The following is a 15,616-nucleotide window of genomic DNA, read 5'->3' as shown; positions in this document are numbered from 1 at the left end:
AAATGTATTTGTCTTCCCAATGGTGTAGTGGTAACGACGTCTCCTTGTTACCAAAGGGTCCCAGGTTCGGTACCAGGTGGAGGCACATGGTGGTTCGGATCCTACTTTAAACTGTAGGTCCAGTCCTAATTAGCCTATCCGTGCATAAAAGTGGACTTAAACAAAATCTCAAACTCAATTTCATCTTTGTTTTTTGACTAATTACTGGTACATGTGTAGCAAAAAGAGTGACCGATATTTACTCAGTGGATGATTGATTGATTGATTTAGTTTATTTTACTTCCCGTTTTGTGCATCTTGGCTAATTTGCAAAGATGGGGATGAGTGACATTTCAAAGTCATTTCCACAAGACATTTCAAAGTCTTATCTCAGCATCTGTCAGCGTTTACAACCTCACATACAAGTATGAAGGTCCTAAAAGCATGTGAATGTTGTAATCGGCATCATGGGTCATATATGATCCATTGGCTGTTTAAAGGTTAAGTGATATTTTGTTGGTTATTCAGTTATTGCCAAACACCGTATGTCCTGTGACCCACTGGGTCTCAGACTCCGTAAAATCCCCTCACAATACGTGAATAAAATTGACAATTCTTTCAAACACCAAAGTATTACGTTATTAAACATTATTGATGCGAACAATAAATTGTGAAATTTACATAAAGAAACATCGAGACTGTAATGTTGAAATCACATATGATTGCATTCATAACTAATGATTCCAAAATTTGTTTCTGAGATAAAAAAAACAATAAAATTATAAACAATATTATGGGGAACATATAACAACAATGAATTAGTACTACTAAGAACTTCTATGTTACAGATAAGGGCATATCTATTCCATGTGAATTGAAGTTTGCCATGATGGCATGAAAATGTTTTGGAAGTAGGACTTCACACATTTTCGATATTGTCCTATGGCAATAGTTAGAATCATGTGATTAGCACCACCCTTCAGTTGACTTTACCACTCCCTCCTCATCACTCCTAGGTATTCATTGATGAGAGGCAGAAGACAATTTTTGTGGGGGAGAAGAGATCAGCTCGAGGGAACAATCATATTGCTTAAAACCCTAAAATACCAAAGGTGTAATACATATTTGACCTAATATTTGTTTAATTATTGACTCTTTCTTGTTTTTTGGGGAATGGAATATGGTCAGTCTGGTTGACTGATGATGTCATCACCCCACTGTGGCATCCTCTGGAACCCCAGAACCACTTCAAGCAGTGTCATTGTTGGTAAAATTAATACATCAGTTCAAATATCATCCTCTGAAAGTCAATCCTGCATCTCCTATGCATTTTTCTTTGACTTTTTACTGTGCAATTTCAATTTTTAATACATAAGTACATAATATTTTCATGAAACAAATAAATGTTATTCAAATTAACAATAGACTCCAAAATTTACAGCTGTGTGAAGGAAAGCATGGGACCCATTGTGTTCACACTGTCTCATTGGTGAACTAGGAAAAAAAATATTACTAGTGTGAAAAATATACAAACATAGTGATTGCAAGTCCTAGTGAACATTACGTACACCATTAGCATTCAGTAGGCAGACATCGTTTGCATCAAATACAATGCATTTTGCAATTTGTGTTTGAGAAGTTCTTATGGTTACTACTATGTTTTATAAATCAACAAAAATTCCTAATGTACAGCTGCCTGTAGGTGTGTGTGGGATTCTAAAAAAGTCAGTACCAGGATCGGGAAAAATATTTCCAGTCCCAGTCCTGACTTCGGGTAGTGATTTTCTGAATTTTTGGGATCCAGAACTGTCTGGATATTCCAAATGGCCATTTTTGAAAGTGGTTAATTCTCAATGTTCTCTGAATGTTAAGTCTTGGAAATTGTTAGTTTTCATTCTAGAAGTGCAAGAAAGAATCACTTAAGAGAAAATAGCTTATATAATTCTAGATTTTCACAGATTTTCCATGCCAATCTCATCCTGACAAAAAAATCTCTGTACCACACACCCGTAGCTTCCTGAAAGCAACCTAGAGACCCATTGTGTCCTATGGGTATGAAGTCAATGCAAATTTGCAAACCATGGAATTTTTAAAACATAGTCTTACTAGTGGAGATAATTTTTAATAAGTATGTAGAGAAAAACATAAATTACTAACGCAATTATCATATTTTCTAGGACCTTATCATCAATTATCATGATCACTATGTTTTCAATGAATCACATAGAACAAAGTTTTGCACTACTTCTTTCAGTTGCAGATGAATGCTTTCTATTAAAGCTTCTAACAAATATTCTGTTGTCAACATAGCAGATCTCAATCAAAAAGCAGTGCATATGTTTGACTTGAAATAAAATTCCATATCATTGTTTTCATGTTTAACTATAGCTCCAAAATGTAGCTATCTGATATATTTCATTTGTGTCATGTGTTTATTATGGGATAAGAGAAAATCGTATGTGGTTTATTTACAATTTATGAAAAACAATAGACCAGTGGAGCAATAGAAAGGCCAGGTTGAAAGATCCTATGTGACAGAGAATCAGAATGTATGAACTGTTTTTATTCAGCAACGCTCATGTATTCTAGTGTAATGCATTTAGCTGGAAAATCCAAATATCACACAAGATTTATCATGGACTCCTGCCCTTACAAAAACATGAACATAAAGGTAAAAAGTATTATTTATAAAATACTCATCTCGTCGCCTTCTACAGGAGCACCTTTTCTTTTGAGATATCATGGTGTATTACTACAGGTTACAAGTACACAGCAGTGGTCGGAAGTAGTACGCTACTTGTACCATCGCTACTGTAGCTATCTACAAAATTTGTAGCGGTAGCTGTAGCGGCACTACATTTTGAAAATTGTAGCTGTAGCTCTAGTGAAGCGACAAAATTCCTGTAGTTGTAGTGAAAATTTTGCTACAACTACATTTCTTCTCTGCAATTTGAGAAGAATTTTGAATGTGAGCACAGTGTCAAAGAAATGTTCAACAATAACTCTTACTACTGCAGTAGGTTCATATAGATAAAGTCTATTACATGGAAATAGCTACAAATAATCTAGATTAAAAATATCTTGATATTGAAGATTACAATTTATACTTTATAATTTATTTCATTAGTATAGAATAAATTTAATATCCAGATAACTAAACTGAACTGCCATATATGAATATATTCTGGCTAACAGCTACGTTTTTTGAGCTGCATCACTATTACGGGGAGAAAAATGCCTAATTTGCACCACCCCAGGAACAAATCCTGTGGATATCCATTCTGTAAGAGACAGGTAAATGTCATCAATTACTGTGTAAAAAACATCTTGCAGTGCAAAAACAAGTGATCAATGGATGGACAATGACAAAGCATTGTTCAGTAGCTACGGTAACAGCATTGATCATTGTTAATACATAGGATCTCACTAGCAAGTTATTATTATTGTTACAAGAATGATGGACATATAGTTTCTGGAATTACAATTATTTTCATCATAATATTTGTTCATAAATTTAAAACTTGCAATACGTTTAGAACACTCAGGTTTACGCATGAGTTTCCTCAATATGGTTTATGATATTGTAAAAAGTATGTACAAGTTTTTTACTTTTCCGCAGAAACGATAATTTTCTTTTGTTAATATACAGTTTCAAAATGTATATATTTCTTCTACATTTTCGTTGTTCTTCTACATGTTCTGCAATTTTGCCAATCATGACAATGAGGATGATTTGTTTATTTTGTTATTCTGTTACCTAGAGTCGCTTTTGCCACTTTTGGCTAATTGTGAGAATGAGGAAGAATGGTGAATGATGATGATGATGATGATGAGCAGTGTGGGGAATGGAGGAGCAGGAGTATCCATTCTCCCAACCAGGCTTCTTTCCTAGTTTTTGTTTTGAGTACCCTTTATGCACAGATAAGCTAATCGAGACTGAATCCGAATCACTAGTGCCTCTGCCAGGTATCAAACCTTTCATTACAAGGTGACAAAATTTCCATTGTGTCTTCAGGGAAGCATTCCCAACAAGAAACTTACGTAAAGCATTGCTCCACATGTTTCTCATTTAACTGTACAAAAGAATCACCCCCCCCCCCCCCCCCCCCGCTATCTGCAATGTTAGAGCAAACGTGTAACGAATTACGGGAATTATGATAAATAACTATCTATTTTCCAGTAAGTACTGCTACCATACTAGGAGGGTCTTTTGAATACCCGGTGATTGTTTCAAGTTTTTTTCTTATGCAGAAGTAGCATAAAAGTAGGGAGTAGTGCACATGAATAGCCTAGCAAGCTACCTATAGCTGTAGCGAAGCTACATTTTTGGATGAGTAGCCAGAGCTGCAGCAAAACTACTTTTAAAATGTAGCGTTCTAATCACTGGTACACAGTACTTGAAGTTACTTTTATTGTTTCACAAGGAGTACTATTACTTGTAATTAATGTTTTATTCTTCACTAGTAGCATATCAAACATTAGAGCAAATGCAGTGTAGTTGCTAATTGGTAATATGCTTAGAGAAAACTGTAGTAAATTGCTTAAAGCTGAGTATGTCAAATGTAACTCATTTTTCTGAAATATTCGTGTTTAAATTTTCTTACTTACGTCTGTCTTCTTTCAGGTTATCACTGGAATGTCCATCAATTAGAAGTGAATTTCAACAGATAAAAATGGATAGTGATAAGGATCCATATCTTAGAGAGACGAACTTTGGTGCAAATAAGAACTCTGGATCCCAATCACTACCAATTAAATCTCCTATATGCAGCTCAAAACTGCCTACAACACTCTGCTCTGGGACAAAGAGTAGTGAAACTAATTTAGCATCTACAAGGGAAACAGAATATATTAAATCTTCAAACTCTACTGTTTGCAAAGATGGCAGCAATTTGTTTGTTCACAAATGTGAACTTGTGGTTCACATGCGAAAGCACAGTAGTGAAAAATCTTTTGTGTGTTCAACCTGTAAGAAATCATTTACACCTGAGGAAAATCATAGACGACATTTAGTATCACATACTGCAGATAAACCCTATGTGTGTTCAACTTGTAACAACTCATTTTCACTGAAACACCACCTTAGACGACACTCAATTATTCATACTGGAAATAAACCCCACGTGTGTTCAACGTGTAACAAATCATTTGCACATAGAGGGAACCTTAGAAGGCATTCAGTTATTCATACTGGAAGTAAACCCCATCTGTGTTCAACGTGTAACAAATCATTTGCAAGCAAAAGAAATCTTAAACAACATTTAGTAATTCATACTGCAGATGAACCCTATGTGTGTTCAACTTGTAACAAATCATTTGCAAATAAGGAATATCTTAGACGACATTTAGTAACTCATACTGCAGATAAATCCTATGTGTGTTCAACTTGTAACAAATCATTTACACGGAAACAAGAGCTTAGAGAACATTCAATTATTCATACTGGAAATAAACCCTATGTGTGTTCAACTTGTGACAAATCATTTGCATGGAAAGGAATTCTTAGACGACATTTAGTAATTCATACTGCAGATAAACCCTATGTGTGTTCAACTTGTAACAAATCATTTACACTGAAACAACAGCTTAGAGAACATTTAATTATTCATACTGGAAATAAACCCTATGTGTGTTCAACTTGTAACAAATCATTTGCATTGAAAGGAAATCTTAAACGACATTTAGTAATTCATACTGCAGATAAACCTTATGTGTGTTCAACTTGTAACAAATCTTTTACATGTAAAGGAAATCTTACACGACATTCAATAATTCATACTGCAGATAAACCTTATGTGTGTTCAACTTGTAACAAGTCATTTTCACGGAAACAAGACCTTGGACAACATTCAGTTATTCATACTGGAAATAAACCCCATGTGTGTTCAACTTGTAACAAATCATTTGCAAGGAAAGGAATTCTTAGACGACATTTAGTAATTCATACTGTAGATAAACCTTATGTGTGTTCAACTTGTAACAAATCATTGGCAAGCAAAAGAATTCTTAAACGACATTTAGTAATTCATACTGCAGATAAATCCTATGTGTGTTCAACTTGTAAGAAATAATTTTCACGGAAACAAGACCTTAGACAACATTCAATTATTCATATTGGAAATAAACCCCATGTGTGTTCAACTTGTAACAAATCATTTGCATGGAAAGTAAATCTTACACGACATTCAATAATTCATACTGCAGATAAACCTTATGTGTGTTCAACTTGTAACAAATCATTTTCACGGAAACAAGATCTTAGAAAACATTTTAACATATCATTTGTGAGGAAAGGAGTTGTTAGACAACATTCAATAATTCATACTGGAGATAGACCCTATGGGCTTTCAACGCGTAACGAATCATTTGCACGGAAAGGTGTTCTTTGACAACATTTGAAAATTCATTCTGGAGAGAATTGCTTTTTGTGTTCAACTTGTAAGAAATCATTTACACAAAAGAGATATCTGAGATAACTTCCTGCAATTCATGCAGGTGAGAGGCCATGTTTGTACTGAGCATGTAACAAATCATTCACAACAAATGCCAATTCTTCCAAGACATTCAAGGAATCGTACTACGGACATGCTGTGTTTGTTATAGCATTTATCTGGCTTGCAATAAATAAATGTTAATAAAAGATTTCATAGTGGAGAGAAGTTGCAGACTCAATAGCTCCTTTACTTTACTGGATTGCTGTGACACACATAACCGATATGAGTAAACTCATTCTAGACTGGCATCCAGACCTGCTCATGCCAGCCCCCCTGCCAGAATGGTTATCAAAGCATGCTACACTGCCAAAGGTCCCAGGTTTGAATCCTGGCCAGGGCATGAATGTTTGTAAGTGTCCATTCATCAATATCATCATATCATCGCTCATTACCATCTTCACATATTATCCAAAAGTGGCAAAAAAGCGAAGTAAAGTAAAACAAATCAATCCATCAGATCTGCTCATATCCACTTCTCAATAACGATCTTACTGCTCTAAAATATTTCTAAGTCCAGAAATCGTTAATGTGGCAAACCATCACTTTAGCATCAGCTGAGAATAGCAGCTTTACAAAATGCCCTGTAGTTCAACTACAAACACCGTGCTAGGATTGTTTTGTTTTTTTTCCAAATATATCGTGCTGTTTAATAACTATAAACCACCATTATAATGCCGAATAAAGAAATGTCTATTTGGAGTAATAACGTTATATATTTATCTGCACATTCCATGTTTCATCAATGGAATCCGTCATGTATCCATCACAGTTCACCATTTTCCTCACACATAGTTGATGCATTTTGGTAATTTAGGGGAAATTTTCTGACTAAATAAGTTTAGGATCTAATGAGCATGAATCTTCCTCATATAAGTTAGAAGTGCTTGTGATTAAGTTATATTGTTTTGGAATACCGTGAGTCAGAGGTCTGGCTTTGTATACCATCTGCCACTTTAATAACCATAAGATAATTATTGAGAAAAAATCCTGAATGAAGAATGTTTGTGGAAGTTTTGTAAATTGGAGAAGAGATTGGGCGAAATCCAGGACCTCATCCACACCTGAGGCCCCCCCCCCCCCACGAGGCCTCAGAACCTCCACCATAGCCATTCTCATTCCAGAAAACCCAACACCTCCACTTTTTACATACTGCCCAAAATTCACAATAGTAGCCTCCCTGGCAGACCCATCAGCTACAACTACAACACACCCACAGAAAGAATCTCAGCCTTTGTCGTCTCCAACTTCCAAATCTTATGAAAGCTCTGCCTTTACCCCCATGATACCAACCACTTACTTAAGAAAATAAACATCCTCCCACCATTGCCTACAGGCACCATCCTTGCCACCATTTAAGTAACTTCCCTCTTAGGGACACTGTTAGGGAACGTGAGGCCCTGTGCGAACTATATCCGCAAGGCCCTTGTATTATGTAATGTTAAAATATCAACCACATCTGTTTCTCGTAAAGTTCTTCTCTAACACCAACCTGGTTGTTAGAATTGTGTAATTATTACTTATTGTAGTGCGGATTCGCAGTATCACTGTTTAGCATCAATAAAATTTAATATTTGTCAAAACCAGTTTTCCTTAATGACTGCTGATTCAGACTTTATTTTAGCGATACAAGCCCTAGAAAGAAAATATTTCATCCTGTGTGTTCGCAGCCATGGACTGTAAACTTACCTTTGTTGTTATGTATTTTTTCTGCCCAAAAAAGGCACTAAATACGGAAAGGGGATCATGACAGCCACCCTAGGGGGTGGGAACTCAGACATTCACCTAAGGACTTGTGCTCCAGGGGACACCGCGCTAGAAAAAAATATAGTTTGTGTGCATTTTTTTTACGAGTTTATAGGATGCTGGTGCTTCCAATTAAGTAACTAATCTGACATAGCCTGCATTCGTATCTTATTTTGACATACTTAAACATATCCAAAATTACTAAAATCATAATCAAAGTAGGTAGTATTCCAAATGTTTGTATCAAAAATATTTGCTATATTGTTTGTTTCATGCTGGAAATGTTTAAGAAATATACAAAGGAGAAAAAAGGCAAAGAATGAAATATGATAAATATTATTTTGATGAAAAAATGAAAATTCACTACAGTGTCAAAATTCAATGAAAAGAAAGGAAAAGAATTACAATTATGTTATTGGTTATGATTAAATATTGCTACTGGTGCCTCCCCGATGGCAAAGTGCTAGCGTCGTCACCTTGTAATCAAGGGGTCCCATGTTCGGTATCGGGTGGAGGCACATAGTGGTTCGGATCCCACTTTAAACTGTAGGTCCAGTCCGAATTAGCCTTACTGTGCACAAAGGAACTTGAAACACCAAATCAACCAAACAACCAATATTGCTGCTTTTTATTTAAAGTAACAATATGATATTGAACATTTCTGGTCTTGCAATTAAATATAATGAAAGTCATACTAGGGGTACATCATATTGATTGATTGATTGATTGATCAGAATCAAATTCTGAACTATTTAAAACTAACGGCCACTCACCTGGATCTAACAGCAGAGACGATCTGTCACCTGGGTCAGAAGATGAACATGAAACATACTACTCCTCGCAGTTAGTTCCTATATTTTACACCTGGTTCACAGATGAGCTACATTTAAGGTCATTGCTGCCACTGCTACACACGACTTGGACTCTATCACGAACACACTCCGTTACACCACCATCAACACTAACACTACATAGAATCCTTGACGTTAAGTGTATCTACATTATTTCCGTTTATCATGGCGAAATTTTAAATGGAGACCATACACACTACTATGTCAAACATGAATGACTTGAAATTTGTTGACACTTTGGCACAGTTGTAAAATCTGGAAACGTTCCTTCTCTGGGAGGGTGTGAGAGGCAATATAAATAAGGCACTCATATCTCCAGATCTTTACTTCCATTTCATCTGCGGGGGAATATGCCGACCCAAGGTCCTTTTACCTGCACACCACCTGCCCTGTGAATCCTGTTTCTGAAGCCCCTTTTTTGAAATGGATGGAGTTGTAAAGCTTGATGTCAGATGGGGGGGGGGGGGGGCGCATAAGAAAACACAGTACAGCCCTGATTAGATAGTGAAATAATTTTGTGTAAATTTTTTTGTTTAATTCGTGTGTTCTTTATGATTCTTATTTCATATCTAAGTTTGAGTCTTAAATATTGTCTGTCATCAAGTACAGTAAAACGCAATATTAAAAAACTGATACTGTTTTTACTTGTTTCCTTCCGACGAGAAGTTGCGAAAAATTATTGAGATAGCAAATTTGATGAGGCAAATTCCAAATATGCTGTTCAATTTTTAACGAGAGTGCTATACAAGCACTATTTACGATGTGAAGTGCTTGGAATATCACCAAATAAAGACTAAATATTGACGCCAATCCTGTGTTGCGAATTGCTTGCCTAAAAAATCGGGAAATTACTATACATGCAGAAAAGCTCAAACGAAAACACAATGAAAATGAATTCTTGTAAACTGGAGTTTGAGTAAATACTGTAGTCACATTTCAGTGCATAAAAGTGACAGGCAAATTATTGATTGTGCCAGCAATGGGACTGCTCTCAAACTATAGTTATGGTCACTTTTCTTATTTTATGTCACTTTTCTGCCTCTTTAGTTAAATCGTAACGATGAGCATGAATGAAGCTTATAAAAATTGAGGAAGGGACATTCACAAAGAAACATCCAAGACCACTCCAGGTTTCGAGTGAGTGTATTTTTGAGAATTTGATACTTGAATAGTAGGAATTTAAAAAATGAATAACTGGAGTGGGACAAATGAACTGAACTTTTCTATAATTTAGAAATTCTTCACAGTATTGCTGCTACAAACAAATCCGTGGCGCAGGAGCCATCTTAGGGGCACAGCCTGCCAATTCACTTTTCTTTGGGTGAATCTTGATGAGGCCATCGAAACCCATCGCTGCTATTTTCTGGCTTTCCAGAGTCGAGACGCGAGTCCGCTATTGCTTCTTTTCAAATGATGCTCGGTTAATACCGAAATTTTGAGTGTTCGTACTGGGAATCGAACCTGGGCAGGCCACTCGCACCATACTCTAGACAGCTAACCAGTAGACTTCGTGGGATCCCTCTTCACAGTAATAGGTACGATTAAATTTATTTCTTTAATATAAAATAACTTTCCCGTAATTTCTGCTGACTACAAATTCTCAAAAACAAAAGCCTTACGTGCTTTGCACTAATGGAGTATCAAACTCTCAGTAGACGGTTTCATCTTGCCATCAAAAACACCCAGTTGCGGTTGTAAACATGAGGAGTTGTAGCAAAGAGCACAACGGACCTTCAAATCTTTGATGCTAACTCTTGTTTTTGTCTTTTCGCAGAGCGGCACACCCTAAAATTTGTTGGGCCTGTTTCCAGACAAATAACCATATTATGATGGTCGAACATTAGGCAGGAAATCAGGGAAAGTTGGAGTCACAAATGGGTCGTTGTTCCTTATCGGCAAATATTCACTGGTGGTTTGACATGAAAACAGGACAGAGTTGTCCGTTACCAGAAATAGAGCTTTGTTATGACACATTTTTTCTTTTAACAACAATTGTTTCTCTTCTGTTCGAGGGTAATTGCGCTTGCACGAAAAATGATCAAAAATGATGGAAGCGCAAAGCCCTGGGTGGTGACATGCGTCACACACCCTTACAGGTGGCCCATTTTGCTCTACACCAACATACCTCACTCCCATGACCTCCGCTCCATGGAATCCTTCCTCAGTATCAGACCAAAACCCCACAACCCCAGCACTAATATCCTGATCCACTCAGCCCCTTGTCCTCACGTACAACCACTTCACCTTCGAGGACAAGCACTACCTTCTAGCCCGAGGTACGGCCAGCCGTGGGTACCAGAATGGTCCCATCCTGTGCCAACCTTTCCAAGGGCAAACTCGAACAAGCGTTTCTGTAGACTGTTCCTCTGGCTCCGTTACATGGATCACATCTTCATGCTCTGGACACATGGAGAGACATCCATATTCACCTTCCTAGACCAACTTAATGAGTTCTGCTTCATGAAGTTCACCTGGACCCACTCCGCCAACCAAATCACCTTCCAATCCTGGATTTGGATGTGCACATCATGGAAGATGATTTGGAAACTTTATTCATGTCAAACCTACCAATCGTATGCAATACTTACACTTGTCCAGTTCCTATCTATTCCACACCAAGAGAGCTATCCCATTCACCCTGGCCCTCAGAGGTCAACACTTCATCTACCTCCTGACAGAACTACATCCTATGCCTGCACCAAGGCTTGGTCAACCGTGGATATCCTTTCATCCTTTCACACTGGTCACCAAACAAATATTCCAAGCTGCTTCCTACACCTCCACCAAGAAACCTGCCACCAATCAACACCTCAACAAAATCAGACCCACTCTGTAATCCCTCCTTCCCATCCTCCACAGTGATCCTGACACCAGAAACATCTTTCCTTACAGGCCCAGTGTTATTTTCAAAGGCCCCCCCCCCAACCTCCAAAACATCCTTGTTCACCATACTCCACCAACGTACAATAAACTATCCTCTTGCCCACAAATGCAAGTGCCCAAGGTGCAAAACCTGCTCCATTATTGTCACTTCCCACACACTCCAGATTCACACTTTTACTCGCAAATTCACCCTCTGCCATAAAGGAACATGCCACACCTCTAACTTCATTTACATCCTCATCTGCAATATCTGTGGTCATTTCTACCTGAATATCGACAGCTCTCAATCTCCGAACCAACAAACACCGCTCCTCCGCCCAAAACCTGGACTTCACTGTTGCTGTCATGCCAACTACCATAATGTCCCCTTTGATGACTGCTTCCCGATAGGAATCATACACCCCTTACCCCAATCCACTAACACCTCAGTACGTAAAGGATGAGAGAGACCCTACATATTAGCCACGAGTGCAAACACATTTCCTTACCTTCCATCTTTGGTATCTTGCATTAGGAGTGAAGAAAGAAAGAGGTGTATTACTTTGAAACAACCTCTGTTTGTGTGTGTGTATAAAAGTAAAGTTTCCTGTGCATATAGCATCATGCCATGAAGACACATTTTAGATGATGTGGGGGTAGGGCCCCACACATTCTTGATCTTGGCCATTTTAGAAATGATGTGACCAGCAACACACTTTGACCGCCTTCACTCCCCAGGGTTGCCCCAAGCTATCCATTGATTTGAGACTTGGATAGCCCCAGAGCATAAAGCATGCGGGGAAAAAGTCGGAAAAATCCCGACCGTAGATCATCCAACCGGGAATCGAACTTGGGTCTCCTGCATGGCAGTCAGACACCCTATCCATTAGACCATCACAACAATTAAATTATGCACGTACATGCTCAAGATGTCCTATTTGCTGGATACGTACAAACCCACACACATATGCGTGCGAGTGATTAAATGGAACTACGAGGCTTGTCAGGAAAGTAAAGATACAAACACATTTGCACGTTAGGGGGAAAATGTGTACCAAAGTGGTCAACACTAGGGATGGCCAAACGGATCCGGATCCAAAAGTTACGGATCTGGATCCGGATCCGAAAATTCCGGATCCGGATCCAGGTCTGCAAGTTTCGTATCTGGATCCGGATCCGAGAGTTCCGGATCCGCGGATCCGGATCCGGGTCTGAAAGTTTTGGATCTGGATCCGGATCCGAGAGTTCTGGATCCACGGATCCGAGTCTGAAAGTTTCGGATCTGGATCCGGATCCGAAAGTTCCTGATCTGGATCCGGGTCCGAAAGATTCAGATCTGGATCCGGATCCGGATCCGAGAGTTGCGTATCTCAATCCCATTATAATATTACCACACCTTAAAAGGTATTATGATCTTCGATTACAAAGCAATTTTCGTTAGTTCTACAAGAATTTTTTTCAAGTGTTGTTCCTAAAATACTTTGCTACGCATCGGCTAACACACTCGTGCAGACATGTCAGAGGTGATTTTGTAATTGCCATTGAAACGAATATGTATTCATTCGAATGTATTGGAAATGAAAACACACATAAATGTGAGACATTCCATTCCAGGATGAAACCTTTAACACATATAACAAGATAGAAATGTTATACAAAAATTATACAATTGTTCTACAGTTACAGTTCTACATATTAAAATAAAACATTATAATATATGCAGTGTTAAATAATTACAAAGTGTAAGACTAACAATGGAGGTTATCTAAGTATCCCCCTCCGATTTCCATGAAACTTGGCAGTATAGTGGGGCCAAAAGGAAGAATTACGTGTTTTTTGTTTCAGCTAAAAAACGGTTTTAGGGGGCAAAACCCCCTCAAATGTCAAGATGAGGACAAATTGAAGTGAGGATCTGACCCCTGTGTCCCTCCGATTTCCATAAAACTTGGCAGGTGTATAGTGGGGTCCAATGAAAGAAATACGTTTTTTTTGTTTCAGCTAAAAAACTGGTTTAGGGGGCAAAACCCCCTCAAATGTCAATATGAGGACAAATTTAAGTGGGAATTTGACTTATGTGTCCCCCTCCGATTTCCATGAAACTTGGCAGGTAAGTATAAACGGGCCCAAATGAAGAAATACGTGTTTTCTTGTTTCGGCAAAAATATTGTTCTAGGGGGCAACCTCCTTTCAAATGTCAAGATGAGGACAAATTGAAGTGGGTATCTGGCCCCTGTGTTCCCCTCCGATTTCCATGAAACGTGGCAGGTGTATAGAGGGGCCCAAAGGAAGAAATACGTGTTTTTTTTTGTTTCGGCTAAAAAAACTGTTTTAGGGGGCAAAACCCGCCTCAAATGTTACGATGAGGACAAATTGACGTGAGGATCATCTGACCCCTGTGTCCCCCTCCGATTCTCATGAAATTTGACAGGTGTATAGAGAGGTCGTATGTCTCCTGTTTCTTCCTATGCCATATTTACGTGGTTTCGGGGTCAGATCCCCTCTTCAATTTCTCCTAATCTTGACATTTGAGGGGGGGGGAATGAAAACACACATAAATGTGAGACATTCCATTCCAGGATGAAACCTTTAACACATAGAAGATAGAAATGTTATACAAAAATTATACAATTGTTCTACAGTTACAGTTCTACAAATTAAAATAAAAAAGTTCTGGATCTGGATTTCGGATCCGCTAGGATCCGGATCTGGCCATCCCTACTATACACCTGCCACGTTTCATGGAAATCGGAGGGGAACACAGGGGTCAGATCCCCACTTCAATTTGTCCTCATCTTGACATTTGAGAGGTGGTTGCCCCCTAGAACAAATTTTTTGCCGAAACAAAAAAACACGTATTTCTTCATTTGGGCCCTGCAAGTTTCATGGAAATCGGAGGGGGAGACTTAGACCTCCCTTGTAAGTGTATTAATTAATTACAAATCGCGCACGCGCACACACACACTATATATATATATATATATATATGTGTGTGTGTGTATGTATATTATATATATATATATATATGTATATTAGCAGGTAACAATATGTTATAAGCACATTCTTACTTTCCAAAGAAGCGCATGTGAGATGGCAAAACGGATCCGGATCCGAAAGTTCTGGATCCGGATCCGAAAATTCTGGATCCGGATCCGAAAGTTCTGGATACGGATCCGAAAGTTCTGGATCCGGATCCGAAAGTTCTGGATCCGGATCCGAAAGTACCGGATCCGAAAATTCCGGATCTGAAAATTCCGGATCCGAAAAATTTTAGGATCCGGAACCAACCGGATCCGGATTTCGGATCCGCTAGGATCCGGATCTGGCCATCCCTAGTCAACACTGGCAGTAACCTTGATCCATACGACGAGATTGGGAGTGAGCCGTTATTGCTGTGCTGAGTCCGCGAGGAACATGCGCGGGAAATTGCAGCGGCAGTACCAGATCACGCCAGGTGTGAAGTGCACACCGTGGTCAGGTTTTTGCAGGAATAAAGAAAGCGTCCATCGGAGATCCATCGAGATACAGTGACTGTGTCCGGGAACTTTATGAATCGGCAAAATGTGGCAAAGTGGTGCCGTGCCTTCACAGAAGGCAGTGTGATATTCATGATGATGAGAGGAGTGGGAAGCCGTTCGTGATCACTGACGACATTCATAATTGAATTGAAGCAGAGGTTCATGTGAACAG

The 15,616-nt window shown here is 38.5% G+C and overlaps 1 protein-coding gene across 1 annotated transcript in view; it reads left to right on the top strand.

Moving 5' to 3' along the window:
- The window catches only part of LOC145981300 (uncharacterized), a 30,610-nt gene extending 24,459 nt beyond the window's left edge, over positions 1-6,151 (top strand). Inside the window, exon 3 of the mRNA XM_083114490.1 lies at positions 4,604-6,151. Within this exon, the coding sequence (XP_082970616.1) occupies positions 4,604-6,050 (1,447 nt within the window). The 3' untranslated portion in view covers positions 6,051-6,151. The remainder of the gene's footprint in view (positions 1-4,603) is intronic.
- The last annotated feature ends 9,465 nt before the right edge of the window (positions 6,152-15,616 follow it).

This window comes from Lepisma saccharinum, chromosome 29 (assembly GCF_977018435.1).
Source record: "Lepisma saccharinum chromosome 29, izLepSacc3.1, whole genome shotgun sequence".
Classification (NCBI taxonomy): Eukaryota; Metazoa; Arthropoda; class Insecta; order Zygentoma; family Lepismatidae; genus Lepisma; species Lepisma saccharinum.
The sequence above is the reverse complement of the archived record's forward strand: the minus strand, read 5'-3'. Positions and strand labels throughout refer to the sequence as shown.